The 27,488-nt window shown below is 43.7% G+C and overlaps 1 protein-coding gene across 1 annotated transcript; it reads left to right on the forward strand.

Annotated features, from left to right (window-relative positions):
* Positions 1–6,388: 6,388 nt before the first annotated feature.
* MFSD13A (major facilitator superfamily domain containing 13A) lies at positions 6,389–26,608 on the forward strand. Its single transcript, XM_018553404.1, has 9 exons — positions 6,389–6,411; positions 10,108–10,355; positions 14,321–14,400; positions 15,162–15,608; positions 18,022–18,139; positions 19,674–19,770; positions 21,680–21,851; positions 23,971–24,164; positions 26,293–26,608. Exons 2-9 carry the CDS (start codon positions 10,191–10,193, stop codon positions 26,538–26,540), a joined length of 1,521 nt encoding a protein of 506 aa, XP_018408906.1. The 5' UTR covers positions 6,389–6,411; positions 10,108–10,190; the 3' UTR covers positions 26,541–26,608.
* The last annotated feature ends 880 nt before the right edge of the window (positions 26,609–27,488 follow it).

Consider the following 27,488-nt stretch of genomic DNA (forward strand, 5'->3'; position numbering starts at 1 on the left):
ATGAGCTATGGGAGATCCTCGGCCTGCAATAAAAATGGAACATTTAGGTTTTGTGAATGGGAGTTGCTACCCTCCGGGCCTGTCCTCAGTTCTCTGGGGTTTAAACGCGTTCGCTATTGTTGGCAATGCCGTCCCTATTATAAGACAGCCTGAGGTGAACCTGTGACGCTCTGTCCAGCTACCCAGACAAATTGAAGGTCCCTCTGCACTCCCTACTGCGTTTCCGTCCCAGATTGCAATGGTGGTGCTTGCAGTGATAATCACGGATGGCGCCGTGCACATCAGCAATGAAAAGCAGGAATCACCAGCACTCAATAATAATATTCAGATAATAAATGTTCATTTATTCGGACAGGTCGCCACAATCAAAACACCAACGTTTCGGGGCCGCACAGGGTCCCTTCATCAGGGTGACAGTATGACAGACTGTCACCCTGATAAAGGGACCCTGTGCTGCCCCGAAACATGGGGCGGCTCTTGTGCTTTTTCCATTGACTTTGATGGAAAATGCATTTTTAAACAAAGCTTATTATGTTATGTTTGTCTTACCTGATGTTCCTTCCTCCTCCACGCGTAAAAGCATTTCACGGTTGTTTCGTGAACGGCCTCTCACATTACCTCTTGGCATCTTGATGATATTAGATGCTTTTGTAGGTAAATATAATCGCCAAAAACAATAGCACACTGAAATTCGCAAGAAATCTCAGCAAAGAACGCTTCAGAGATGCAACTCAGTCACACCTCCTCAGCAATAGCTTACCACAACAGCTGCACTGCTTTGTATACCTGCTGTACTCTGTGACATCATCACTAGCTGCACTGCCTGATGTGTCTACTGTACACTGTCACTGCAACATAGAGTACGGTGCTGATGTCACCAATCACAGTGTCTAACTGTCAACTGTCAACAGGTTTTAAATTTAGAATAGGGGCGGCTCAGTTCACCACCAAGATAAGGATCCTTGTTTGTAAAAAAAAAATTATCTTGGGCCTTAAGATTGTCTGTCTGTGTTTTTTTTTTTTTCAAGTTTAGCAGAAATTTGGAAAATTATAAGCAGTTATAAGGACAGGTAACTGTTGGTTTTAAATCTCTGGACTCAACTGCAGGTAACACCAAGCTGATTGCGCATGCGCAGTCAGCATGGTGTTACCCGCCGGTGGCCACCTTGGTGACTGGAAGTCGGCAGAGAAAGGAGGGGACGTTCTCCCAGCGGGATAAGGTATGGCGCCGGGTCCCCTCCTCCCTCTTGCAACTGTCGTGCTCTTGATCCACAACCGAGTGCCCAACTTTTTAAAATGGGGTGACACCAAAATGACTGTCAGTCATTTTGGTGTCACCCGGGTGCGTGTTGAATGGCCCCCCCAGCACCCTCCTAGTGAGGCCACTGGTCAGGAGCTGCGCAGTTGACCACCGCGGCTGTATATGATGCAGTCTTCCAGTAACATTATTACAGCATTTTGTGACAACGCAAGGAACTCCCACAGCAGCGCTGTCAACCTGAAGGACAAGGCAGTCTTAGATAGACATGTAGTTTTAAATAGTATTTCAGCGAACCTTGCACTCAAAACAAATCTGACCATGTTTAATGTTATACCCTGAATATGGGATTAACATGAAATATGGCCAGAAATGTAAACTAACATTTGGGCTAATCAGCATTTCCTGGGATATTTCCACAAAACAGTCAATATTTTCTTACAGTAGAGAGTTTCTGTCTTGTATTGCTGATAACGTAAGTGTGTTTTGGCCACATATCAACAACATTATGGACTGGGGGAAGATCCATGTTTCTAAGAGTTAATTTATTTAGAAACATTGGAGGGTTTAATACCACTTTAACCATAAGTAGTATTATTCTTCTGACTCAGGCCTGTGCGGCGATTTGTGGCGCTATTTATGTACAATTATGTGAAAAATTTAGAAGACCATATGGAAATTGTGAACATTTTCAATTTATTTGGACAGCCAAACCTTAGATTTATTCAAACTGTGCCTGCAAATAAAGGTGTATACTGGAATAGGAACAGAAAAAATGCCTCTTTAATCATTCGTTACAAACAAACAAAAATTCAATAGTTGTAATGATATGCTGTGGAAAAAGTAAGTACACACTTGGCATCCAAAATTGGTATTCCCCCTTGAGCAGAAGTGTCTTCTGGTAGGTATTTTGTATAACTGTCCACCAGCCCCTGTCATTGACTAAACTTATTTTTACTACCACTTCACTATGCACCACCTTTGCTTTCAGCAAATATACAGTCATTGTTTTGGGGATTTAAAGGAGAACTATGAGATGAGTGATTTTCCACTCACCTCATAGTTCTAGCCGACCTGTGACAATGAGACTGTCGGCTCAGTAGATCGGGAGGTGAGCGAACCCATACCGGGTTCGCTCACCTCTCGATCCTGTCACGGCTCTCTGCCGTGACAGGGGGAGGGGCTGGATTCCCCTCTCCGATCCGCCAGCGCTGACTGGCGGAACGGACGGGGGCGGGTACAGCTGGCTCTGCCTCTAGATAGGCAGAGCCAGCTGTCACTCACGCAGCTGGGCGGATCTCGACGTCGATGTCGGGATCCGCTCCGGCGTCTCAGTATACCGCGAGGTGTAGCTCGCGGTATACTGAGCTTAGGGTAATGGGAGGACGCTAGTTTGTGTCCTCCCGTTACCCTAAGGAGAACTATGGGGAAAAACACTGACCCCATAGTTCTCCTTTAAGTAATTTTGACATATGTGGGGAAAAAGCACTGAACAAGCCCTGATGTACAAGGTGGTCAAAGTGGAAGTTTACATAAACTATAAAAAGAAAAGACATACTCAGGGCCAGATTTAGTCTCTGCTGCCCCAAGGCCAGATTCCTCAATGCGCCCCGCTACCCGCCAAACCCCCCAATGGAGAATGGCAGACCTGCAGGCTGCATGCAAGTGATCTTGGCAACATCACCAAGATCACTTGTACAAAACGAGCGGCTGCTTCACCGCTGTACATTTAGCTCTCTAAGCCCAAAGCAGGGCTAAATGTAGAAAACAACTGCTTGTCCCAGGCCTCGGGAGATAGGAATTCCACACACTGCTGCCCCTCTACTCCCTGCTGCCCCAAGGCCAGGCCTTGGTTGGCCGTGTGGGTAATCCGGCCCTGGACATAATAAAGGACTCTTTCATGTCTGTTGGCAATCTTTCTATGTACACAGAGCTGCACATTAGCAGGAGTTTCATCATCCCAGCATGGCCAGTCAAGATGGCTGTAGATCCAGAACCTGGAAGAAGATCAAACAAAGATGTTGGCACCAGCGAGAGAACTTGCAGGCGTCCTATGACTGGAGGGGAGGTGAATATAGTTGAAATCTCACTACCAGCATTTTTATTTTGCACTAAACTTTTATATCCATCCTTCAGATTATTACAATGGTGATTTTAAGGCCCAACTCCAGGCACAAGACAAAAAAAATCCTTTGCAGTGGGGGCGTGGCTTAATGGGTATCATGTTAAAAACTAAAAATAAATATGCATTTCTATATTGCATTTCCACACTAATAACCAGATCGATGTAGAAGTTTGTAAACATATGTACTCCCTCAATGCAGTGAAACAATTTCACTCAGCCCTTGTGTCACAGCTCTTATAGAGCCTGCCTTCTGAACTACAACTCAGCGTCTGAAGAATATTACATTATTTGCTTGCTGGAAGCAATGCATGATGGGATATGTAGTCTTGAGAATCAAGTTGCATCACATCAAGCAGCGGGGAAAGAGATGTAAAGTACAATGGAAATCCAGAGAATTTGATGAAAGTGATGGGCAGGTAGAAGGCAGCACTCACTGCATGAATGGGATAAACTCCTTTAAATGCTCATTAGGTCTGGGGGGGGACAAGGAGAGGAGATGTTTCTTACCTTACACATGCCCCATCCCATCCTCCTCCTCCCTGATGCTCTGGGCTGTGGACAGGCCCTCAATGTCAACATTTACATGGAATAGATGAGTGATCAATTATGGCTGGGCGCACCTTAGATTGGAGGGTCAGATGAAGGGAGCCTGTCAGAGTGCAGAGTGAGATACTCCTAATTCCTGCACCCATAGATGTAAGCAGCAGTAACTCTTGCAGGTCGGGGAGGGGAGGGGGGTTTGTCTAGTGCTCGGAGTTGGGCTTTAAAGTTACATTAAAGCCCCCCCTTGCTGCTTTAAGAACCTACCTTAAATGATGCCTCTGGTTCCGATCATCTTCTTCCTTCCACTTGTATTAAGCCATCCCTATACCGCTGGTGCTGGTCTCTGATCCACCGGAGACTCCTGTCTGACCCAGTGTCTGTCCTCAGAGGGATGGGTGGCTGAATCTGGCTCCCAAGTGAAGTCAAGTGAGAGCCAGATTCAGCCACCCATCCCTCTGAAGGACGGAGGAGTAAACTGGGAGTCAGCAATAGCCATCTACCCCATTTGAAGGATTGCAAAGTTTAGTGTTGGAGGAAATTATTGAGAAACAAATGATTTTTTTCTAGGGCTGCAACAACTAATCGATAATGAGAATAGTTGGCAAAAAATTTGGGTATAAGGACACATTGCAATATTGATGGTTTTTATTGGTTGAAGCACAATATTGAAGAGATATTTCACCCATACCACAAAGTTTTTTAAGATTTATGATTATTTCTGGTGTTTTATTATTAGAAGCAATCTATGATTTACATGTTCACATAACTATCAGGACTCACATTAGGTTCATATTCACAGCGCAGTGCCACCCATTTATTATAGTGTTTTACAGATCTGAACCCAGCAGTTTGGTATATTAAGGGCCCATGCATATGGCTGCAATGTGCTCAGTGACCTTGCGTGGTGTTCAAAGTAGAAAATTCTGCATCAGCGGTAAGCATTTTTTTTCTTCTTAATTTACATGTCTACATGCTGGGATTTAAACCTGAGCTAGCGGAATGGGAGTTTTACAGATGTGATCATTTAGGGCTCATGCGGACAGCAGCAAATACAGTCATGTAGGCATAGAGTGTAAAATGCGTCAGTATTTGTGGTGTCCAGGAGCTCCAGCAGCTGCGTTTTTCTGGCCATATGAATTGCTGAAAACTGCATTTACACACATGGGTATAAGTTTACAAGTGTGAAACTTCTGCGTTCAGGAACAAAAGCTTCATTTACACTTGTTATAAAGGTGCGTTTAGAGATTCCTGTGGCAGGAGCCAACAAATTCCTGCAGCAGGAATCTGAAATCTGCCATTTAGAAGAGGCAGCTGTCACCCATCACCGGTCCATTGCAAACGCAAAAAAATGCTGCAAGGGGTGTGTGTGTGGCTGCGGCAGGGCTGTAGCTACCATGGGGCGAGTGAGGCACTCGCCTCAGGCGCAGCTGAGAGGGGGCGCAGCCAGGGCCGGCCTGACTGCGCCCTCTCACCCGCGTTGCCATGGCGAGCACAGGGTGCCATTGGCAACAGGGGCACCAGCGGCCAAACAGCCGCGGCTTGGCAGGGAGAAGAGGAGCGGCACAGGCTCCAATTTCTCCTCGGATCCCAGCTGTTCTGCCCCACCTGTATTGGCAGAGGACTCCGTGTCTTCAATCTCTTTTTTATTTCAAAAGGGAAATGTCAGGGGTCTGTTTAGACCCCTAATATTTCCCCAAAGGCCCCCCAACAGTAGATAAGTAAATAATAAAGTAAATAATAAAAATATATAAAAAACCCAACCCCCCCCACACACATAGTCATGGACCCATATTACTATGTGCGCCTCCATTCTGGAGGGGGGCGCATGGCGCCACAAACCGCACACGTCTGTTGGGGGCACAATTTTCCATTCTTGCCTCGGGCGCAAAAGGAACTCGCTACGGCTCTGGGTTGCGGTGCCATTGACTTTAATGCACTGCCACGCCCCCCCCCACCCCCCAGAACGAAGGGGGAACTTTAGTGAGCGATTGCTGTGCGTTCCAGCAGCTGCCACTCTGGAACGCACTGCAAATGGTGTGCATTTGCAGATCTGCTCTGGACATGGTGTGAACCAGCCCTGGATGGGGCATTTTACAGTCTTACAGTGTTTTGTGTCCATAAAAGCCCCTGTACATGAGTTCTATTAATACCCTTCAGCATCATCCCTGTCTGCTCTCATCCCTCCATCATCATCATCATTCCTGTCTGCTCTCATCCCTCCACCATTATCATCCCTGTCTGCTTTCATCCCTTCACCATTATAAAATGATTCCATGACGGATCCAGCCAATGCTGCACACGGGATGGCCTCGCTGTATACACATTGCCACCGTGGCAGCCATATGTGCTCCGTGCAGAGTCGCAGGTCCTCACACAGCCCCTCCCCGCCCGCCTCCCGTACAGGCCGCAGCCCGCCGCTCTCCTGGAGGAGGCACATCGCTCTGTGCTGGCCTGTGTGCGGGGCCGGAACCAAGACACATGACAGGTAAGTGACGGGCCGCTCTGTACTACAAACCGAGGATCTGCCTGGGGCTGGCTTCCCTGTACTCGGCTCAATGGACTTCCCGGTGTGCCGGCACCATGTTCAGCTGACTTCCTGCTATGATTTACTCTCCCCCATCACCTTCTTATTCTTATTACAATCATGGTGATTGCATATGGAACAATAATAATTCCTGCCGGAATCCCTAGAAATGGCTCCAAGCTGCTCTTCTAGATTCCCATAAAGCCTGACTAAACTTTATTAGGTTTTGGGTGGTGTGGGGATGCATTACAGGTTTATTGTTTTCCCTCATTTCCTGTCCCAGGAACTAGGAGAAGAGAGCAGCTATCTCCAGCAGTATCACAGAATGTAATGACGCTTATACTGCGGGCTTCTGGCAGGATTTAGGGCCCTTTCACACCATATGCTTTCGGGCTGCGCTGGCTGTTGTTTCCCAGTGCAGGCCGAATGCAAGACGAGGCAATTTGGCCTATCACGGGTGGGCACAGTTCACCCCACTGCGTTCTGGTGGTGTGCACACTTGTGACATTTCAATAAAGTTCTAACAAAAAGAAAAGAAACCGTGCAATGCGGCTCGTTCGAGGGCCTTAGGGCTCACGGACACGACCGTATGGAAATATGGCAACTAGTATGTAGAAGCTGTCAGCAAGATCCTGCGTAAATTGTACACTGTATGCATGTAACGTTTGTGCAATGTTTACATGAGCAAAGTTGCCCTATTGGTTGCTAGAATGCTAGGTGGCTCGAGCCTCCTGCCTTTTAGCAAGAAGGCACTTCACGGCTAAAGTGGTCTGCGTCCTAGCAACAAAAGACACTAGGCAGCTTCAGCCGTCTGTGTCCTAGCAACAGAGGACACTAGGCAGCTTGAGCCGTCTGCATCCTAGCAACAAAGCACACTAGGCAGCTTGAGCCGTCTGCATCCTAGAAACTAAGGACACTAGGCAGCTTGAGCCGTCTGCATCCTAGCAACAAAGCCCACTAGGCAGCTTGAGCCGTCTGCATCCTAGCAACAAAGGACACTAGTCAGCTTGAGCCGTCTGCATCCTAGCAACAAAGGACACTAGGCAGCTAGAGCCGTCTGCGTCCTAGCAACAAAGGACACTAGGCAGCTTGAGCCGTCTGCATCCTAGCAACAAAGGACACTAGGCAGCTTGAGCCGTCTGCATCCTAGCAACAAAGGACACTAGGCAGCTTGAGCCGTCTGCATCCTAGCAACAAAGGACACTAGGCAGCTTGAGGCGTCTGCATCCTAGCAACAAAGGACACTAGGCAGCTTGAGCCGTCTGCATCCTAGCAACAAAGGACACTAGGCAGCTTGAGCCGTCTGCGTCCTAGCAACAAAGGACACTAGGCAGCTTGAGCCGTCTGCATCCTAGCAACAAAGGACACTAGGCAGCTTGAGCCGTCTGCGCTCTATCAACGAAAGACACTAGGCAGCTTGAGCCGTCTGCATCCTAGCAACAAAGGACACTAGGCAGCTTGAGCCGTCTGCGCTCTATCAACGAAAGACACTAGGTGGGTCCCACTGCCTAGTGTCCTTTGTTGCTAGGATGAAGGGGGCTCCAATAGAGTGCTCTTGCAATATACACAGGAAAAGGTTAGTACAAACGTTTACATGCATACAGAGTAAAATACAGTCCATACCTAGGACCAAGGCACAGATCTTTCTGTTTCCATTTTACAGATCTGAATGCAGTGTAAGTTTACTAATCTTTATGCTCTGTGGGCCCATAGAAAACAATACAGCCGCAATCAGATCCTTATTGTGTTCTGTCTCCCTTTTGGGGAGATTTCACCTCCTTTCCTGTCCCAGCAACTAGGAAAAAAAGTGAATCTCTCCAGCAGAGACACAGTACCTGAAAACACTTATTTTATAAACAGTGGGGAAAGGTGGGTGTCTCCTTCAAGTTTTAGGGCCCATTCACAACCATGGCCATTTGCTTCATGTCCTATGAGTTCAGTTCACGCCATAGAGCTTTATTGGCGTGTGGTGAAGAAAACGTATGGCAGGCTACATTTTAACTAGTTGCAAAGCACTACACCACATAAATAAATGTCATTTTGGGACATTTCACTAAAGTTAAAAAAAAAAAGTGTGATGCGTTGTAACTGCGTATCGTACATAATGCAAACCAGCACGTTATACAAAGTGTGAATGGACCCTTACCGTTTTCTCACTTGCTGTCCTGGTGACCAGGAAAAAGAGGAAATCTGTTCAGCTGAGTGATTAAAGCACTTATTGTAGTACAGTGGGGAACAGTAAGACCCATGTCACACTAGTGGTCCTGCCACAGGCGGCAACTCACCGGTAACAGGATCCCTGGGAGATCATTGGGAGTGTCACATTTTTGCTGGCCGATCCAGTCAGGTGACACTCTGTTGCTGGCGAGTGACATTTGGCAGTGTTGGAACAATGCCATGGGTTCAGGTGAGTGCATTATTTTTCTGTTCATAGCGTGTTGTCACCAGCAAAAGGATCGCTTGTGTGACATGGCTCTTAGAACTATGTCAGGTGTTTATTGAAGCTGGTTTTGCTTTTTTGGATTTCACAATGCTTTCTGTCCAAGTTGACAAACAGGAAGTGAAGGTTGATTTTCCTATTGGAGACAAACCAATAACACCTGACAACGGATCTAATCCTTCCCTTACTTGTTTGGGATGAGGGAGGCTCGGGCCATCTCGGGAAAACAATGCAAGTGCCAAGCATTGCAGTCTGCATTCATAGAAGTGTGATGGAGAAGCAGGTGAGTGGTCCCTTTTACGTCATGTAGTAGCTTATTATTTGACGGTTATGTTCTTGTACATCCATGGTACCATTCTACACAATGACATGTCTCCACTTATGGGTCTGTCACTGAACAGGGTCAGTGTATCTAACTTAGAATCTTGTAATGTTCACCAACATGTGAGCCGTGTCCTGTCCACATCAACAAATTTAAGGGCATGTCCACCATCCTGCACATTCTCTATAAATAATCAGAGATCTTTCTAAGTTTTTGAATGTACGGTATATCTGTGAATACTTTAAGTAGCTGTTCTGTAAAACAAGGAAGTGCTCATGTGCCAGCATCTGGTTTTCTTCTTTTGTTAACAGGAAATAGCTTTTTACACGTCAGCACGAAAAAAAATGACTATAAGTAAAAAGTTTTGAGAAAGATATTGTGACCTTCAGCCTCTTTTGTTTTTATCGGGAGAATTCAGCCTTTTTTTGCGGCAGGCAGAGATGGGTAAAAATGTGACTGATGTCCTAAAGCAAAGAGGCGGTCTCGTTGAACGTGTCTGTACGTGTACATTCTCTGAATACGAGTCACTGTGACTTAGGACATACAGCTAGGTTTCATTACAGGTGACTGGCAGTGACGTTCTAATAACTGCACATTCATTATTATAAGTTTTAGTAACAGTTTTGCTGTTTTTTGAGTTTGTTTGCTGGTCTTGTGACTCCTACTGCGTTAATTCTCACATATGTGATTACTAAGCTGACTCTCGGTCTTTATCCAAGCTCCTTTTACTAGGATTATGAAAGGACTGTTTAATGCTCACTTGGAGTTTTACTTTGGGTTGTCAGTCCTGTCCTGAGGAATGTTAGCTGGAATCTAGTTGGTGTGAGCAACACGGACTGTTCTTGATAAATTAGTCTGTATCAGCATTGATATTAACAGGAGTTGTGTTTTTCAGGAGGACGCACATTCTGGCCTATCTCGCCGTCAGATGCTATGGAGGAACCAGCATGGATAATGGCTGTAGCTGAATAACCTAACATGGGTTTGCGATTTATTGCTGGGATTTTCCATCTCCCCACAGCGGTCCTCTATGGCTCCTTGTCATTTTTCCTATCCGTCCTGCACAATGTTTTCCTTTTGTATTACGTGGACACTTTTGTTTCGGTTTACAAGATCGACAAGCTGTCTTTCTGGATTGGAGAGGTAAGCTTCTATGATGTCCTATTGTGTTTATTAAATTTAAGCAGAGAGAGAAATATTATGCCATAACTCGTAGCAGCAGCAGCTTTTTCATTGAACTGTCAATATAGTAGATGTATAGTTTACTATTATGATATTTGAAAATGGGAACAGCCTTATTTGCTTATTGTCTATGCAGATTCTGCTTATGGCTTAGTGATTCTGCACAATGTTTTGATTTGCTGTCACTGCAGGTCTACTCGGTAGGGTCTGTCCAAATGAAAGCAATAGATCCCTGCAGTCTCTTTACTAGGGTATACAGTGAATTAATTTTGAACAAACTAGATCGATTTCAGAACATTCGTTTGTCTTTTCTAATTGTTGATGACGACAAATTGATGATCAATTTCGAACGCGGTGACAAAAAAAAAAAATTCGAAGGAACATGTTGTAAAATGTCTATTGATCGAACGAAATTCTAATGGTGAATGTTGTTTTCATTCCGGAAACTCCATTCATTCCAAAATCAAATGTTAAATCAAAATGAAAATCAAACAAGATTAGTCAAGACTCTGGTGTTATCAAACATTCCAGTGATATTTTTCATATGAATGTTCATTCGAAAAACTATTAGTGTTTACCTAACTTTACTATGTGACCACTAAGAATGTTACAGGCAGCCAGAGGCCATGTGTCCTCTGATTTGGTTTTAGGTCATACAGTATGAAGACACTCTGAGAATCCTCTCCATTGTTTTTTTACAGTATTTATGGCATGAAAGAGGTTCTTTGTTTCTTAAAGCAAACATGTGCGTTGCCAACACAGGACAAAGTAATAGGATCACTGGCATGCCCCCTTTTTAGAAACACATACTCACCTTTTCTTCACTCCATCGCCACTAAGTTCAGCCGCTGTGATTGATGAAAGTAGCTGGAACTTCTGGGTATCGAGGAGCACCTGGCTCACTCCCCTTTCTCTCATGTGACCAAACTGGTGCTTGTAATTGGCCAGTTCCTTTCACATGGTGCAGGGAAAGGTGACTTGTTCTCACCCCTTTGCTGTATACTTGGCATGAGACAGGGCGATCACTCCCCCCAAAAAAGCTAGATTTGTCTCCACTTCCCTTTAAAGTAGGGTGCAGTCTGGGTGTGAGAGAATGTATGTTTGCTACAGAGGCTTCTGATTCAGGTACTTGTGCTTTATGACACATCAAGTCAGGGCCTTTTTAGAACAGGCTAACTAGCTTGTGGGACAAAGAAATCCTTCAATCAATGTGTACCTTTTATAGAGGCTACTTTGCTAATGAACAGTCACTGCACATTAGCCACTGAATACATCAAAGAAATGCCTCTGACATACAGCTAAAGGGATGACTTGCAAAGGTGTATAGCCATAGCAGTGCATGTGAGGCCTGGACACCTGATCAATGGATGGCTTACCAAAGATTTATAGCTATAGTAGTACATGTCGGACCCAGCCTTTTGGTTAATGGATGGCTTACAAAGGGCGTGAAGCGATAGCAGTCCATATGAGCCCCGGACTTGAAGGATGGTTTACAGAGGTGTAAGGCCCAAACACACTCAGTGAATGGCTTACCAAGGATATATAGCTATAGTTGTGGAGGTGAGGCTTGGGCTTCTGACTAATGGATGGTTTACAGAGGTGTATAGCCATAGCAGTGCATATGAAGCTTGGACCCAGGACTAATTGATGGCTTACAAAGGCGTATAGCCATAGCAGTGCATATGAAGCTTGGACCCAGGACTAATGGATGGCTTACAAAGGCGTATAGCCATAGCAGAGCATGTAAGGCCCTGACTCCGTACTGGATGGCTTGCAAAGGTGTTTAGCCATAGCAGTGCATGTGAGGCCCGGACACCTGATCAATGGATGGCTTACCAAAGACTTATAGCTGTAGCAGTACAGGTCAGGCCCAGCCTTCTGGTTAATGGATTGCTTACAAAGGGCATGAAGCCATAGCAGTCCATGTGAGCCCCAGACTTAATGGATGGTTTACAGTGGTGTACGGCCCAAACACGCTCAGTGAATGGCTTACAAAGGAGATATATATATATATATATATATAATCATAAAACCAAATCAGAGGACACATGGCCTCTGGCTGCCTGTAACATTCTTAGTGGTCACATAGTAAAGTTAGGTAAACACTAATAGTTTTTCGAATGAACATTCATATGAAAAATATCACTGGAATGTTTGATAACACCAGAGTCTTGACTAATCTTGTTTGATTTTCATTTTGATTTAACATTTGATTTTGGAATGAATGGAGTTTCCGGAATGAAAACAACATTCACCATTAGAATTTCGTTCGATCAATAGACATTTTACAACATGTTCCTTCGAATTTTTTTTTTACTGTTTTAAACAGATCCATTCCTCTTTCCACATTGCATAACAGTTGTGCGCTCGCCATTTTTACCGTTTTTATCTAATATATAGTTAATACATTATTCATTTATTTTCCTATATATTTTCATTTGTTTAATTAAAGTATCCATATCGATCTATAAGTGTGGATTATACATATTTCATCCCAGTAACTCGCCTGTGAACTGTTGCTTCCCATTTTCTCTGATCCTCCTTGTGCACACTATGTAATAAACTACTTTCCGAATACTTTTTTTTTTTTTCTTTTTTAAGCTTTTTATGTGGTCACATTAGCACATGATAACGGCAAGTCGCGTTACAGTGGAGGGCCAACAACACTTTTGAATATCAGGGAGCTGTGACGTCATCCCACCCGTGTCCATAGCTTCCAGTGTTGTTGAGATTTTGGCCTGGAGAAGAGTTCCGGATGCCAGCCACAGAGAGTGAGTGAGAGGAATGAGCTGGAGCTGTGCGATCATGTGACCACATAGAAAACCTTTAAAAAAAAGTATTCAGAAAGTGATTTATTATAAAATGTACAGAGGGAGGATCAGAGCAAAGGAGAGGCAACATTTCACAGGTGTGGTATTGTGATGCCTTTTCTTCAGCTCAGCTATGTGGCTCAGGGCAATCTGTCATTTCTAGATATGTTTGTGTACACTGATTACGTGGCAGTAGCCAGGCTCACTATGGCGGTTTTTTTCTTCCCTTGTTCTAAAATGATATTGTCTTCTTACTATCGGCGAAAGTTCATAACGGTTTACTTTTCTTTATGTATCGTTTTATAAAACATTTTATTGCATTTAAGATTTAATGCACAGATTACATTAGATGGTGAACCTTGACAGGTTACAGTTCTGGATGGCAGGATCCTCTTATTCTAGGATATGCTATAATGATCAGAAGAGTAGCCAAAGAAATGAAGAGGAAAATGTCCCTATTACTGGCCATGGGTGTGACCTGATCTTTGAGGGGAAAGTCCACTAAACATTGAAAACTTGCTTTTTGGCACACAGTGCTGAAGTAGTGCTTGATTCTTATTTTCCGGATGCTCCAGTTGTAGGATTCCCCTGCTGAATCTCCCAGCTATGATTGCAATGAAGCGTTTTTGTGTCTCACTCCTCATGCTGCAACCTTTTTGAATGCAAAATAAACAAATAAAAGGAGAAATCAGAGGCAAGAGTGAGATTACCAAATAAAAGTGGCTGTGGCAGGCTGAGAGACCTGAGAACTTGGGTGTGTAGATCTCACTGGTGGAGTCCCTGAGATGCATGGGAAACTGGTGGGCAAGTCTGTCCTTCAGCATCCACCCAAAATTGAATTGTCATTTTTGTGGGAGTGAATTTAGCTTCCATAGATGTTAGCATAACGTCAGGCTTTCAGTTGTAAATTAGTACATGAGGTATGGGTAGGATTCTGGGATACAGTCACTGACTTTACACTCCCTCATGGCATCTTTGAAGCTGTGTCTAGGATGATCTGAGATCTCCAGTAATGGTGGTTATGCTTGTCGGTAAGTGTAGGTTCAGCTTCACTACTCTATGAAATGAAGTGTAGTCATCCAACCTGCTAACCTGAATTGTCTCTTCTTGTTGCAGACTATCTTTTTAATATGGAACAGCTTGAACGATCCTTTGTTTGGGTGGTTAAGTGACCGCATCTTTCTGAGCACAAAACAGTAAGTATGACAGCTTTGTGAGCACAGTGCTAGCCAGGTCATCATTATAAAGTAATATACAGAACTATACTGATATACTGAAGTATTACAAATATGGCAGACCCAAAGTATATATACAGTATATAGCTGCCATATTCCAGAAGGCCTCAATTCTTCTGCAAAATCCCGGCCACTGAGAGTGCTTGGTGACCATATGGAATCCAGGCCACTGAGAGCGCTTGGTGACCATATGGAATCCCTGCCACTGAAAGCACTTGGTCACCATATGGAATCCTGGCCACTGAGAGAATTTGGTGACCATATGGAATCCTTGCAACTGAGAGCGCTTGGTGACCATATTGAATCCCTGCCACTGAACGCACTTGGTGACCATATGGCATCCTGGCCACTTAGAGAATATGGTGACCATATGGAATCCCTGCCACTGAGAGAATTTGGTGACCATATGGAATCCCGGCCACTGAGAGCACTTGGTGACCATATGGAATCCCTGCCACTGAGAGAATTTGGTGACCATATGGAATCCCGGCCACTGAGAGCACTTGGTGACCATATGGAATCTCTGCCACTGAGAGAATTTGGTGACCATATGGAATTCCTGCAACTGAGAGCGCTGGATGAATTTCTACTTTAGATTTGTTTTAGTGACAAAACAGGTGGCCAGCAGTGAAGGAAGCATGGGGCACCATTTCCTTAATTTTCAAGTAGACCAGGGTTGTTCTTCAGAAGACAGAAGTAATAACTGAGTTTTCTTGTTACAGGTCCAATGTAGATATCTCAACTCCTGATGTGGTGCTGAAGAGACTCAGGGCCTTGGGAAGAAATGGACCATTGTTTGCACTCTCATTCCTGGCTTTCTGGGTGTCTTGGGCTCACCCTGGTTTACAGTTCCTCATCTGTCTCTGCCTGTATGACAGTTTCCTCACTATGGTCGATCTTAACCACAATGCCTTGCTGGCTGACCTAGCTGTCTCCGCTGTGGAGAGGACTAGACTGAATTTCCATTGCTCTCTGTTTAGTGCTATTGGTTCCCTGTCAGTTTTTGCATCTTACACTGTGTGGAATAAGGAAGACTTTTTTTCATTCCGGATATTTTGTGTGATCTTGGCAGCCATATCTGCCCTTGGATTTACAGTATCAACATGGCTGCTTAAACAGCGCTTTCAGACAGGAGGCAATACTGTCAGTGACCAGGATATACTGAAAGAGTAAGTAACATTTTGTAGCTAAAGGGATGTACAGACTAAAAAAAGGATTGAAAACCCACAAAAGCTATTTTGCTGTATAATATATGGCCAAAACTATGTGAACACCATTCCAAATGATCAAGTTCAGGTGTTTGTTAGTAAAAGGTACTGCTAATGTTACAGCATACAAAGATATTTTAGACAATTTTGCACATCTTTCCTTGTGGCAGCCAGTTTTTCTGTGCCCCTGTGTACAAAGTTAGATCCATAAAGGCATGGTTTGATGAGTTTGGTGTGGAGGAGCTCAAGCGGCCTCCACAGATCCCTGACCTAAACCGTATTAAACACCTTTGGGAGGAATTGGATCGCGGACTGTGAGTTTGCTTGTTGCTCCCTATATCAGTACCTGACCTCAGGGATGCTGTTTTAGCTGAATAGGCAAACATTCTCAGACACCCTCCAAAATCTTGTTGTAAACTTTCCCAGAAGAATGGGGGCTTTTAGAGTAGCAAAACAGAGTCAACTCCTTGCTTTTGAAATGGGATGTTGTATAATAATATAGATGTGATAGTCCGGCGTCCACAAAATTTTGGCCTTCTAGTGTTTGTGAATTTGAGTTTGTTTCTTCTGGCCTCGGAGGCAATATGGGACTCTTTAAATGAAGACATTTTCTCTTTGCTGCACCCTTCATGCTAAAGAGCTTTTTTCTAAATAGGCGATTAGTAATCCAAAGAAAATAAAACCTATTAGCTGTTGAAATCCCCGTCCAACAACACACACATAGCTGCTGATGGAGTTTTGCTGCAATTTGCTTAAATGTGAAGCAATGAAACCTTGATTCCTATCTTCCAATCTTGAATGTAGTGTAGGCAGGCTACAGTTTTGGTTGCTGAGAAGAGCTTAGTGGCCATACACTAGTAGATTTTCGGTTGTAAATTTGGGTTTCTGCCACAAACCCTCATTCGATTATAGCTCGAATACCCCATCAAGCATAGTCTAATGTCGATTTTGGAAATCGTTCATTAGCCATACTAACCCACCAATTTTTGACAAACGATGGAAATAATTTCCTTTTGCGCATGTGCTGTGTTCTTGCTACGACTTTTGTTGAATGAAAACCCCACTAAGAGAGAAAAACTTTCCAACCTGACCGATAGAAAAAACAAAAATTGGTGCTGTACCATCGACTGTTCGAATATCGCTTGAAAGACCGTTCGTGTACGATTTCCGAATGAAAATCGCAGTGTATGGCCACCTTAAGCAGCAGTGATTGAATGGCACCACAACCATACACCTAGTCACTGCAACATTTCCTGCTATACCAATCCTTTCTTAACACAAAGTAATGTCTCTAACCTCCATTGCATCTTTTTTTTAGGAGTTTCTCATGTATCTTTATTTAAATGTCATAATGGTGTTCAGGAAAAATGTAAATTATAGCAACACACATCTGAAGGCCATAGTTAAACTTGACCCAGTGGTGTTGGAATAAGTGTATTTCCATAGAAATGACCCTAAAGAATTATCTGCATGGCTCCTTCGATGTTCAGATCGAAGTACATCGGTGGTGCCGACGGGGCCACCCACAGCTTCAATTTCAACTGATTCAGCATGAGCCCACAAGATTCAAGCCAAATATGGCCAGCATGCGTCCTCTTTCAGAAAGATTTTGTTCCTAAAATCTATTCTTCATCTGCCTAGGTGACAAACTAATCCTTTCTTATCAGTTGCACTGAATGTAATCCTTCCTCCAGTGCTATCTCAGGGGCTTCTTTAACAGTCTAAGTAGGGAGAGGACTTGAAGGCTACTTAGTCTGCGTTCACGCCTAGGCGTAGGATTCCCGCACATTTGCTCTCTGCATTTGCCGCGCGTCTCCATTGATTTCAATGGGTTACTATACACGTGACAAGTTTGTGCGGCACTTATTCCACGGTTTTTGCTTCCGCGTTTGTACGCATTTTCACGCTTGGCACTTCAGTGTCTTGTGGTGGAAGGATAGTCCTCAGCCCTATATAAGCTATGACTTTGAGATACTTGGAGCTGTATTTGCTCTTGGTGGCTGAATGAAGGAGGAGGGGGGTGATGGAAAGGTGAGTGGGTGCTGCTGAGGAGGGGACCTCAAAGCAAACACTTTGCATTAGCTGGATTGGCCAAGCACAGGTTCTCTTTAAGGGTAAGACATTGGAGGAAACACTTCAGTTTGCTTGCAGGACTGACTATCTTACACCAAGTACCAATGCTGAGTCCTCACTGCCCCATTGTAACATTAACGCCATGTACAACGAAGACTAATACATTTATGTTACTTTCCATAAGATAATGTAGCTATTTTTATGTTGCTCATCCTGTAGGAGTGCCGCCTTTTGAGATTTAGCGTTGAATGCTCCCTTCTTCATGAACTGTGATGTATCCTTTTTTCCCCTTCATTTTCAGGCTGTATGTGGAGAAATCCTCGGTTTCTCCTGAGAAAAACATAACACTTCTAGAATACCTCAGACAGCTGTCCAGACAACGTAACTTCCTTTGGTTTGTCTGTATGAATCTGGTGCAGGTGAGAACACTTATCATTGAATTGCTAGTTGTCTACAAAGAATGGTTCATTACAATATAATACCTCTGTCACAAAGTTTATTTATTTTTTTAAATTCAAAAGTCAGCTTTATTGAGTGAAAACACAATACACGGGAATCACATATAGAAATAAAGCATTCGGAATACAAGCAATATAACATTGGTGGTGTGCCCCTTATGAGAGGGCAATCATCGGCAAGCAACAACAACCCTATCGGGCATATTTCACGATGTATAAGCATTTTGTACTTGTATGTTCGTCCAACAATTCACAGAGATAAGCACTTTGTGCTACTCTTGCAGCATCCAAGATAAGTTATAAAAATCAGCCGAAAGAGTAAGGCAATCATGGTTTGATCTGTGTTCCCCCTTGCTTCGAATATCGGAACATTAGAGTAGATGGTACAGGCGTGACAACTAGATAAAGGGGGAGAAGGAGAAGGGGCAGACAGACATCAAGGCAGGGCAAATAGCAGGATAGAGGGGGGGAGGTTGGGCCTAGGGGGGGATAAAGAGGTCCAGAAAGATGCGGAGGGATGGTGGAGCCGATGCGCACACGACACCCCTCTGGGGTCCCTGTCGATTAGTGGTTAAACGGAAGTTTATTGACTTGTTGGGAACATTTTGGCTGATTGATCATAGTTATAAATATTAGCACAGAGGTTCATGTGGCCCTGTGGCTCGGTGACCTATACATGCACACTTACATGCTTAAAGGATACAAGCATACAGTAGTTTTGCATGTAAATTGTCAGGGAAACAAGCGGCTTTGCAGACAAAAAGTGGGTACTGTGCACATTAATAGGCTTCTGTTCTACAAGTACAGTGTATAAGCCTGGTTCCCACATCCTTACAGATATTACCAAGAGAGAATACTTCTCTGTTGTGTTTTCTAACTTCCACTATTAAAATGACAACTAGACACAAAGTGTTGCTGTAGGCTTTAAGAGTACATTCTATATCTGACCAGGGTAAACATTCCCATAGACATCCAATGTAAAATCCTGCCAATAGATCTCTATAGCGGTATGGGGCACTCTCGGATAGCTATGATAAAGTGATTAGACACATTAGAGAGACTTGCCCAACTTCTATTTTTCCCCTGAGATAAGCTTGCACCAGGACTGTCTACATAATCCTTCCCCTACTTCCACCATAGCCCAAACTAGAATGCTCATGTAAACCAGGCATTCTTATTATGGCTGACATTGCAAAGCAGTCAGGTCGTGTCTATCAGCATCTATCCATAACAGCACATTTGTTTGGATCATAGCACTCATGCACTAACATTATCGGTCTGGAAAGTGTTACATCCTAGAACTAAAAACTGCATCATTTCAGAAATGTTCTATATTTTTGTAGTCCAGCGTCTAAAAAATATCTGTTTCCTGCACAGTCACTCTCTACGCAGGGTGTGTTTTGCTCGGACATTTGCTGTGCCTTACATTCAATAACAGGTTTACTGAGTGGCGATATAAAGGCACGCGTTGCTAAGTTTCTGCTTTGTTTCACAGGTTTTTCACTGTCATTTCAACAGTAATTTCTTCCCCCTCTTCCTGGAGCATTTATTGTCTGACAGAATCTCCCTTTCTACTGGATCGTTTCTACTAGGTAATGTTCATCTCCTCTGTATATAGTGCTTGTGTTTTCATAATCATCTACTACCATTAGTCTGACTATGTAGATGGCACAATAACAGAGGGGGAAACTACATAATCTCATTCCTTGCTTTGGATGTAAAGTGATGTTGTCATTAGGTGGAGATAAAGGATTCAACTCTGAGAGAAATATGTATGCAGCAGTCATGGCTGATTACCTGGCTGGCTTTGGCTCCAGTACTTTCAGTTAAGGTCCCCACACACCTTACGATAATCGTACGATAATCGCGGGAAATCCCGCGATCGTACGATTATCGTAAGGTGTGTGGAAGCCGTGCGACCTCTACTACTGTAAGGTCGCACGACTTTTAACTTACGGACATGTTCGAAAACCCGCCGAACGTCGTACGATGCTCGGCGGGTTTTTGAACATGTCCATGTCCATGTTTGTGGCATGTCCGTACGATGAAAGCCGTACGGGCCGGTGTGCGCAAGCGCACACTGCCCGTTCGGCATTGCGGTCATCGGAAGCCTGCCCCTCAGGGGGCGTGGCTTGCGATCATCGCAAGTACGATCTGCCTATGCAAGATAGGCAGATCGTACGTTTTTTTTAAGTACCTTACAACCATCGCAAGACAAAAGTCTTGCGATGGTTGTAAGGTGTGTGCCCAGCCTTACTTGCCACGAGCAAGCAGGCAGTCAGTGAAGTCAGAACATCTGATTTACTTGCTTCTTCCCTTTCACTTGCTCTGTAAGTATTTAACCCCTTCATGACTCAGGCCTTTTTTTCATTTTTTGCACCCATGTTATAACGGGGGCGGGACTTTAATTTTTTTTTTTAATTATTATTAGATTTATTTTATTTAATTTTACAAACTTTTTTTACTTTACTTTGACTGCTATCACATAGGGGGGCTTACAAGCAAGGAGGGGCAATGGAGCCCGGGAAGCACGGCGGCGGGCATAGTAAAGAGATGGCAATGGCTCCTCATTGCATAGCTAGTAAATTCATGTTTCTTTGGAGTGCCCTGAATAGCACTGTTGACACAGTGACCTGCTCTTTTATTCCCTGGCTATGACCTGCTGCCTTCTATGTATCACTGTTGATCAGCCACAACAATAAGCCAACAGTGAGCCACATATTGTGGGAATGGACAGGTAACTGCATATCAAGGTACTTTATAATGTGTGATTCCCATGGTTCCCTACAAGAAATTGGTAAGAATGCGCAAACAGGAATAGACATATAACAAGCAGCAAGGATTCTGTTCGTTACCATATAGATGGTTTTCAAAGGGTAACTTATACCTGTCTTTGATGACAACTTGGCATCAAGCAAGAACAGGCGGCAGCTTGTGGAGAAACTGACAAAGAACCTACAAGGAATATCAGCCTCCCGCAGCCTAGAGCTCAGATCTGCATATCATACCTACGTTTCCTTAAAGTGCACTAACCATGGGGAAAGCGGATCTAAAAATACTCATTTAATGGCTGTGCATTTAGCTTCCATTCTGTCAGATCACTGAGCCAAATTGCATCAAATTGAAGAAAAACAAAAGTCAGAATTTCTTGTCTTTATGTTTTTTCTCTGCTAGTGCTGAAACAGTATGGAAGCCAAAGAATCAATATGACAGCCGGGCGTGATAATCTTGTCAAAAGGAGAGGCTAGAAATAAAAGCCGGCATATCTCTGTCATTGTATTTCTTTTAGGTGCCATGTGGGAGAAGAGAAAATTCCACATATGTAGTGGAGGATTTACACATACACATATGTAGATGTCACATAGACAGCAGACACCTGCAGGATACTGGTGTGTGTTTTAGAGGGAAGGGGTGATTGTGGCCTTTTATCACTCTGATAGTTACAACTGCCTCAGGTATATTTCCAAATGAGAATGATATGTATATTTATTTTCCTTTTAGGCATTTCTTACATAGCACCACATCTAAACAACATGTACTTCCTTTCGCTGTGTCAGAAACATGGCGTTTACAGCGTTGTGCGGTGGCTCTTCATCATCAAACTGGTTCTCAGTGTTCTAATGCTTCTTGCTGGGCCCGACCAGATATATCTACTCTGTATATTTATAGCCAGGTTGGTGCCTTATAGCTATTGATTATTTTTGTACAAAATATATTTATTTCTTAATGGCCAGATCACCACATGCCTGGATCTGTTATAGGCTCCTGGCTATATTCTATGGTGATCAGGTTTTGGGATTACTATAAAAGTGATTGACATTGTTTCAGCTGCTATGAGTGATTTATTTTTACATGTGGGTACGGTAAAATGATCTAACCTCCTAAGTTCATATATACACTTGTGCTCATAAGTTTATATACCCTGGCAGAATTTATGATTTCCTGGCCATTTTTCAGAGAATATGAATGATAACACGAAAACCTTTCTGTCACTCATGGGTAGTGCTTGGCTGAAGCCATTTATTATCAATCAACTGTGTTTACTCTTTTCCAATCATAATGACAACAGAAACTACCAAAATGACCCTGATCAAAAGTTTACATACCCTGGTGATTTTGGCCTGATAACATGCACACAGGTTAACACAAAGGGGTGTGAATGACTATTAAAGAGAACCATCCTCACCTGTGATCTGTTTGCATGTAATCAGTGTGTGCGTGTATAAAAGGCCAATGAGTTTCTGGCCTCCTGACAGACCCTTGCATCCTTCATCCAGTGCTGCACTGACATGTCTGGATTCTGAGTCGTGGGGAAAGCAAAAGAATTGTCAAAGGACCTGCGGGAAAAGGTAGTTGAACTGTACAGAACAGGAAAGGGATATAAAAAGATATCCAAGGAATTTAGAATGCCAATCAGCAGTGTTCAAACTCTAATCAAGAAGTGGAACATGAGGGGTTCTGTTCAAACCAAACCACGGTCAGGTAGACCAACTAAACTGTCAGCCACAACTGCCAGGAAAATTGTTCGGGATGCAAAGAAAAACCCACAAATAACTTCAGGTGAAATACAGGACACTCTGAAAACATGTGGTGTGGCTGTTGCAAGATACACAATAAGGAGGCACTTGAAGAAAGATGGGCTGCATGGTCGAGTCACCAGAAGAAAGCCATTACTACGCAAATGCCACAAAGTATTCCGCTTACAATACGCCAAACAGCACAGAGACAAGCCTCAAACCTTCTGGCACAAAGTCATTTGGAGTGATGAGACCAAAATTGAGCTTTTCGGCCACAACCATAAACGCTACATTTGGAGAGGAGTCAACAAAGCCAGGAAAATTGTTCGGGATGCAAAGAAAAACCCACAAATAACTTCAGGTGAAATACAGGACACTCTGAAAACATGTGGTGTGGCTGTTGCAAGATACACAATAAGGAGGCACTTGAAGAAAGATGGGCTGCATGGTCGAGTCACCAGAAGAAAACCATTACTACGCAAATGCCACAAAGTATTCCGCTTACAATACGCCAAACAGCACAGAGACGAGCCTCAAAACTTCTGGCACAAAGTCATTTGGAGTGATGAGACCAAAATTGAGCTTTTCGGCCACAACCATAAACGCTACATTTGGAGAGGAGTCAACAAAACCTATGATGAAAAGTACACCATTCCTACTGTGAAACACAGAGGAGGGTCGCTGATGTTTTGGGGATGTGTGAGCTACAAAGGCACAGGAAAGTTGGTCGGAATTGATGGCTTGATTGATCATTGAGCCACTCTGGGGAGATCTCAAACGTGCAGTTCATGCAAGACAACCCAAGAATTTACAGGACCTGGAGGCTTTTTGCCAAGAAGAATGGGCAGCTTTACCATCTGAGAAGATAAAGAGCCTCATCCACACATACCACAAAAGACTTCAAGCTGTCATTGAAGATAAAGGGGGCAACACACGGTATTAAGAGCTGGGGTAGGTAAACTTTGGATCCGTGTCATTTTGGTAGTTTCTGTTGTCATTATGATTGGAAAAGAGTAAACACAGTTGATTGATAATAAATGGCTTCAGCCAAGCACTACCCATGAGTGACAGAAATGTTTTCATGTTATCATTCATATTCTCTGAAAAATGGCCAGGAAATCATAAATTCTGCCAGGGTATGTAAACTTATAAGCACAACTGTACAAGCTGTGCCTGGCTAAACATTGTATAAATTGCATTTTACAGCCCATTGTGTTCACACCTTATTATGTACAACACCGGAACTGAAATGCGTTTTCTTTTTCCTTTTTGCAGCAATCGTGTCTTCACCGAAGGAACGTGTAAGCTGCTGAATCTGGTGATCACAGACTTGGTGGATGAAGACTTTGTGCTGAATCGCAGGAAACAGGCTGCCTCGGCATTGATGTTTGGCATGGTTGCTTTGGTAACTAAACCTGGCCAAACCTTCGCCCCTCTCATTGGCACATGGTTACTGTGTGTCTATACAGGTATATATAGCCAGGATAAAGTGTATTGTTTTATGAATGGTATGGTGTCTGCTAGGGATGTCCCGATACCGATGCTAGTACCGGTATCGGGGCCGATACAGGGCATTTTCAGGAGTACTTGTACTCCTGAAAATGCCCCGATGCCTAGATCAGATACCGGCCGTTTAAATTTTTTTAACTAGCTTCGGCCATTGACCCCCATAGCCCCTCCCCCGGAATACCTCTCCACCAAACGAGGCTCCCTCTCCGCTCTAACCTCTCCGGAAGTGTGACAGCATGGCGGGGGTAAGTGTTGTGTGGACAGTCTCTTCTCCCTGCTGGTGCTGGCTGCAGAGCTCTGTGTCCCTTTCACAGACCGCTGTAGCCAGCACGAGAAGGCAGAAGAGAATACAGCTGTGACATCCCCCGCTGCCCCCCTCCCCCCTGTATCTTAGCTGCTGCTCCGTGTCCCGTCCTTTTCAACTTTATGAATCGGTTTCATTTTGGTGATATATCTCAGTGTGAGATGCCCGTGCTCCTTGCTGCACAGCAGTTTTCACTCTCATTGTAAGAAGAGAATGTCCGTTCAGTGTGCTCACGGGGGGAGAGAAGCTGTAAATCTTTCCTTCACACAGAACGGACATTCTCTTCTTTCATTGAGAGGGAAAACTTCTGTGTGGGTCTGGTGAGAGCATTATTAAACACATAAGGAGCATGGACATCTTACACTGAGATATACCACCAAAAGCAAACAGTTTCAGTAAGTGGAAAAGGAATGGACACTTGTAACAATAGACAGCCTGCTATTGAATATTTTAAAAATTGCAATAGCCAATACCAGGCTGTCTATTATAAACCCCCCCCCCATTGCCTGCTGTGAATCAGCAGAGAGGACCTGATTGAGAACTTCGTCTTCAGTTCCCTCCTTTGCTCATTGACAGCAGGCAGTGGGCGGGTACAATAGCCAGCCTGCTATTGGCTATTGCAATTTAAAATATCCAATAGCAGGCTGGCTATTGCTCCCAGCTACTGCCTGCTGTATTTACATTCAGTGAATCCAGTGAAGGAGAAAGGCGACGCTAATGTCACCTTAAAGAGAACCTGTCGCCTCCAATGTACGCAGCACTGGTGAGAAACTGCCCTAAAATCATTAGTCTGTATTGTTTTAGAAAAAATGGCACATGTCCCTTTAAGAAAAAGTATCGGTAATTGGTATCGGCGAGTACATGAGGGACAATACTTGTACTTGTACTTGGTCTTGAAAAAGTGGTATCGGGACATCCCTAGTGTCTGCTGTTACTCTTTTAGGGTTTGTATTTATCAGGGTCATGGTATAGCTAGTAATAGTCACATTCAACTGGACTTGTTCTGTAACGTTGAAGACGTTTCACAGCTTATCCAAGCCATTGCTTCAGTTCTGATGACGTTTTTTTGTTCATTGGTACTGAAGAAACTGCTTTGAAATGTCTTCAACATTATAGAATAAGTCCAGTCGAATGTGACTACTACTAGCTGCTGCTTATTAATCTGTGTAGTCTCCGCAATGCTGGTCTTGGGAACACTGATGGGTCTTCTTAACGGCCTGTCAGGATAGAAATAGAAGTGTGTCAGCTGCTGTTGCCAAGTTATTTTCAAAGGTACATGCTCTAGGCCTAATTTGTTTTATTGCCATTTAGACAATGGACCAAAACAAGTGTGCAGCCTGTAAAATGTATATCCTAAGGCCTCTAAGCTTGTACCTTAAAAACGGGTGCACACATTTTCTTTGTCTTGACACGTTCCCTATAAGCAAGAAATGGCAAAAAGTAGCAATGCTGTGGAGTTTGGTGACCCAAAGTTCCTCAACAGATGTGTGTGTACTAATATCAGTCCAGGGAAATATATATTTTGCTTGGTTGCTGCGTGTCCCCACACTTTGCTTTTCTCAAATTTCTGCTTATTTGTTTGGAGGAAGGCAGGTGAAGATTAACAGGCTTTGCCCAGATACTCTCTTTCCTTCATTACATTTATCAAAATGATTGAAAAAAGACAAATGATAAATGTTTGGATGTGATTGCTATGAAGTAGTGCAGTTCATTCAGACACTTTGGTAATGTCATATCTTTTGTCAGTGAATGTTTTTGATGTTGAGGTAGTTATTTTATTGCAGGATATGACATATTTCAGCGGGATGCCATGAATAATATCAGTATGGAGCCACAGATGGATTCCAGCCGAATGCTGACCACCACTCTGCGCCAAGGATGCTTCTATCTTCTTGTATTCATCCCAATAACATGTGCCCTGCTGCAGCTCTTCACCTGGTCACACTTCACTCTACATGGAAAACGGCTCATCACTGTAAAGACTTATCGCCAGGCTCAGAACGGTATCCCTCCAGATGTCAAAACTATATGAAAGAGCACCATAGAGACATTGCCAATCTTTGCCTTTTTCCTCATTGGCCAGAACTTGACCACTGACCTCCTTTTCTGGTATCAGAGCAGTCTTCAGTGGCATAAAGGCCACGTATCTATCATTTGAGACATATGGAAGCTGCTTTTGCTATCCTTTCTTTGAAAATGCTAGTTATCTGGCTGGCTCAGGTATCAGTCATTTTGAGTCACTGACCTGGAGCAAGCATGTAACTCAGTGGAGTTGGAACCTATGTAAATACTTATTCTGTGCCAGTGATTAAGTATAGATCAGGAAGAATTGATCTAATGATAGATCAGCATGACAGCCAAGCAACTTGTGTTTTCAAACAGATCTGCAGCCTCCACATTTCTTTCTTTTCATGTTTCTTTTAAATTGAAAAAAATCTTTATTTCTGTTTACTTTCAAAAGGGACCAACTCATTCTGTCCTGTGTGAGGCAGGTTTTATTTAAAGATCACCTGTCTCCCGCTCACAGCAGAGGAAGCAGTAGTTTGTGGTGACTTAATATTCAGCCTTTGAATTACCTAGGAACTAGCACCACCTCTACAGAATAATGCACCATGTCAGTTCTAATGGAATTGACGGGCTGGATTTTTTTGCTTCCAACAAAATGAAAGACTTAAATGTGTGTAGAGGACAGGTACACTTTAAGGGACCTCTTCTTTGAATGTTAAAGTGAAACTGACCTGACTTAGAAAGTGCCTAAGGTAATAACAGGCTCCTTGTGGTGCCTGCAAGTACCTGTGTTAGTCTTCAAATAGAAATGTGTGTCCCTATGGGGGATCCTCGTATCCCAAGACCAGGCTGTGTCACCCCTTACTTTGCTAAGCCCCACCCCCTGTCATTTAGCTATTGTCCTCTACAGAGGCATGTGAGAATTGCATAACATGCAGGTTGGTGGGCTTAGAAAACTGACGGTCAGGGCTTA

Source organism: Nanorana parkeri, unplaced genomic scaffold (assembly GCF_000935625.1).
Source record: "Nanorana parkeri isolate BGI_ZX_2015 unplaced genomic scaffold, ASM93562v1 scaffold119, whole genome shotgun sequence".
NCBI classification, from domain to species: domain Eukaryota; kingdom Metazoa; phylum Chordata; class Amphibia; order Anura; family Dicroglossidae; genus Nanorana; species Nanorana parkeri.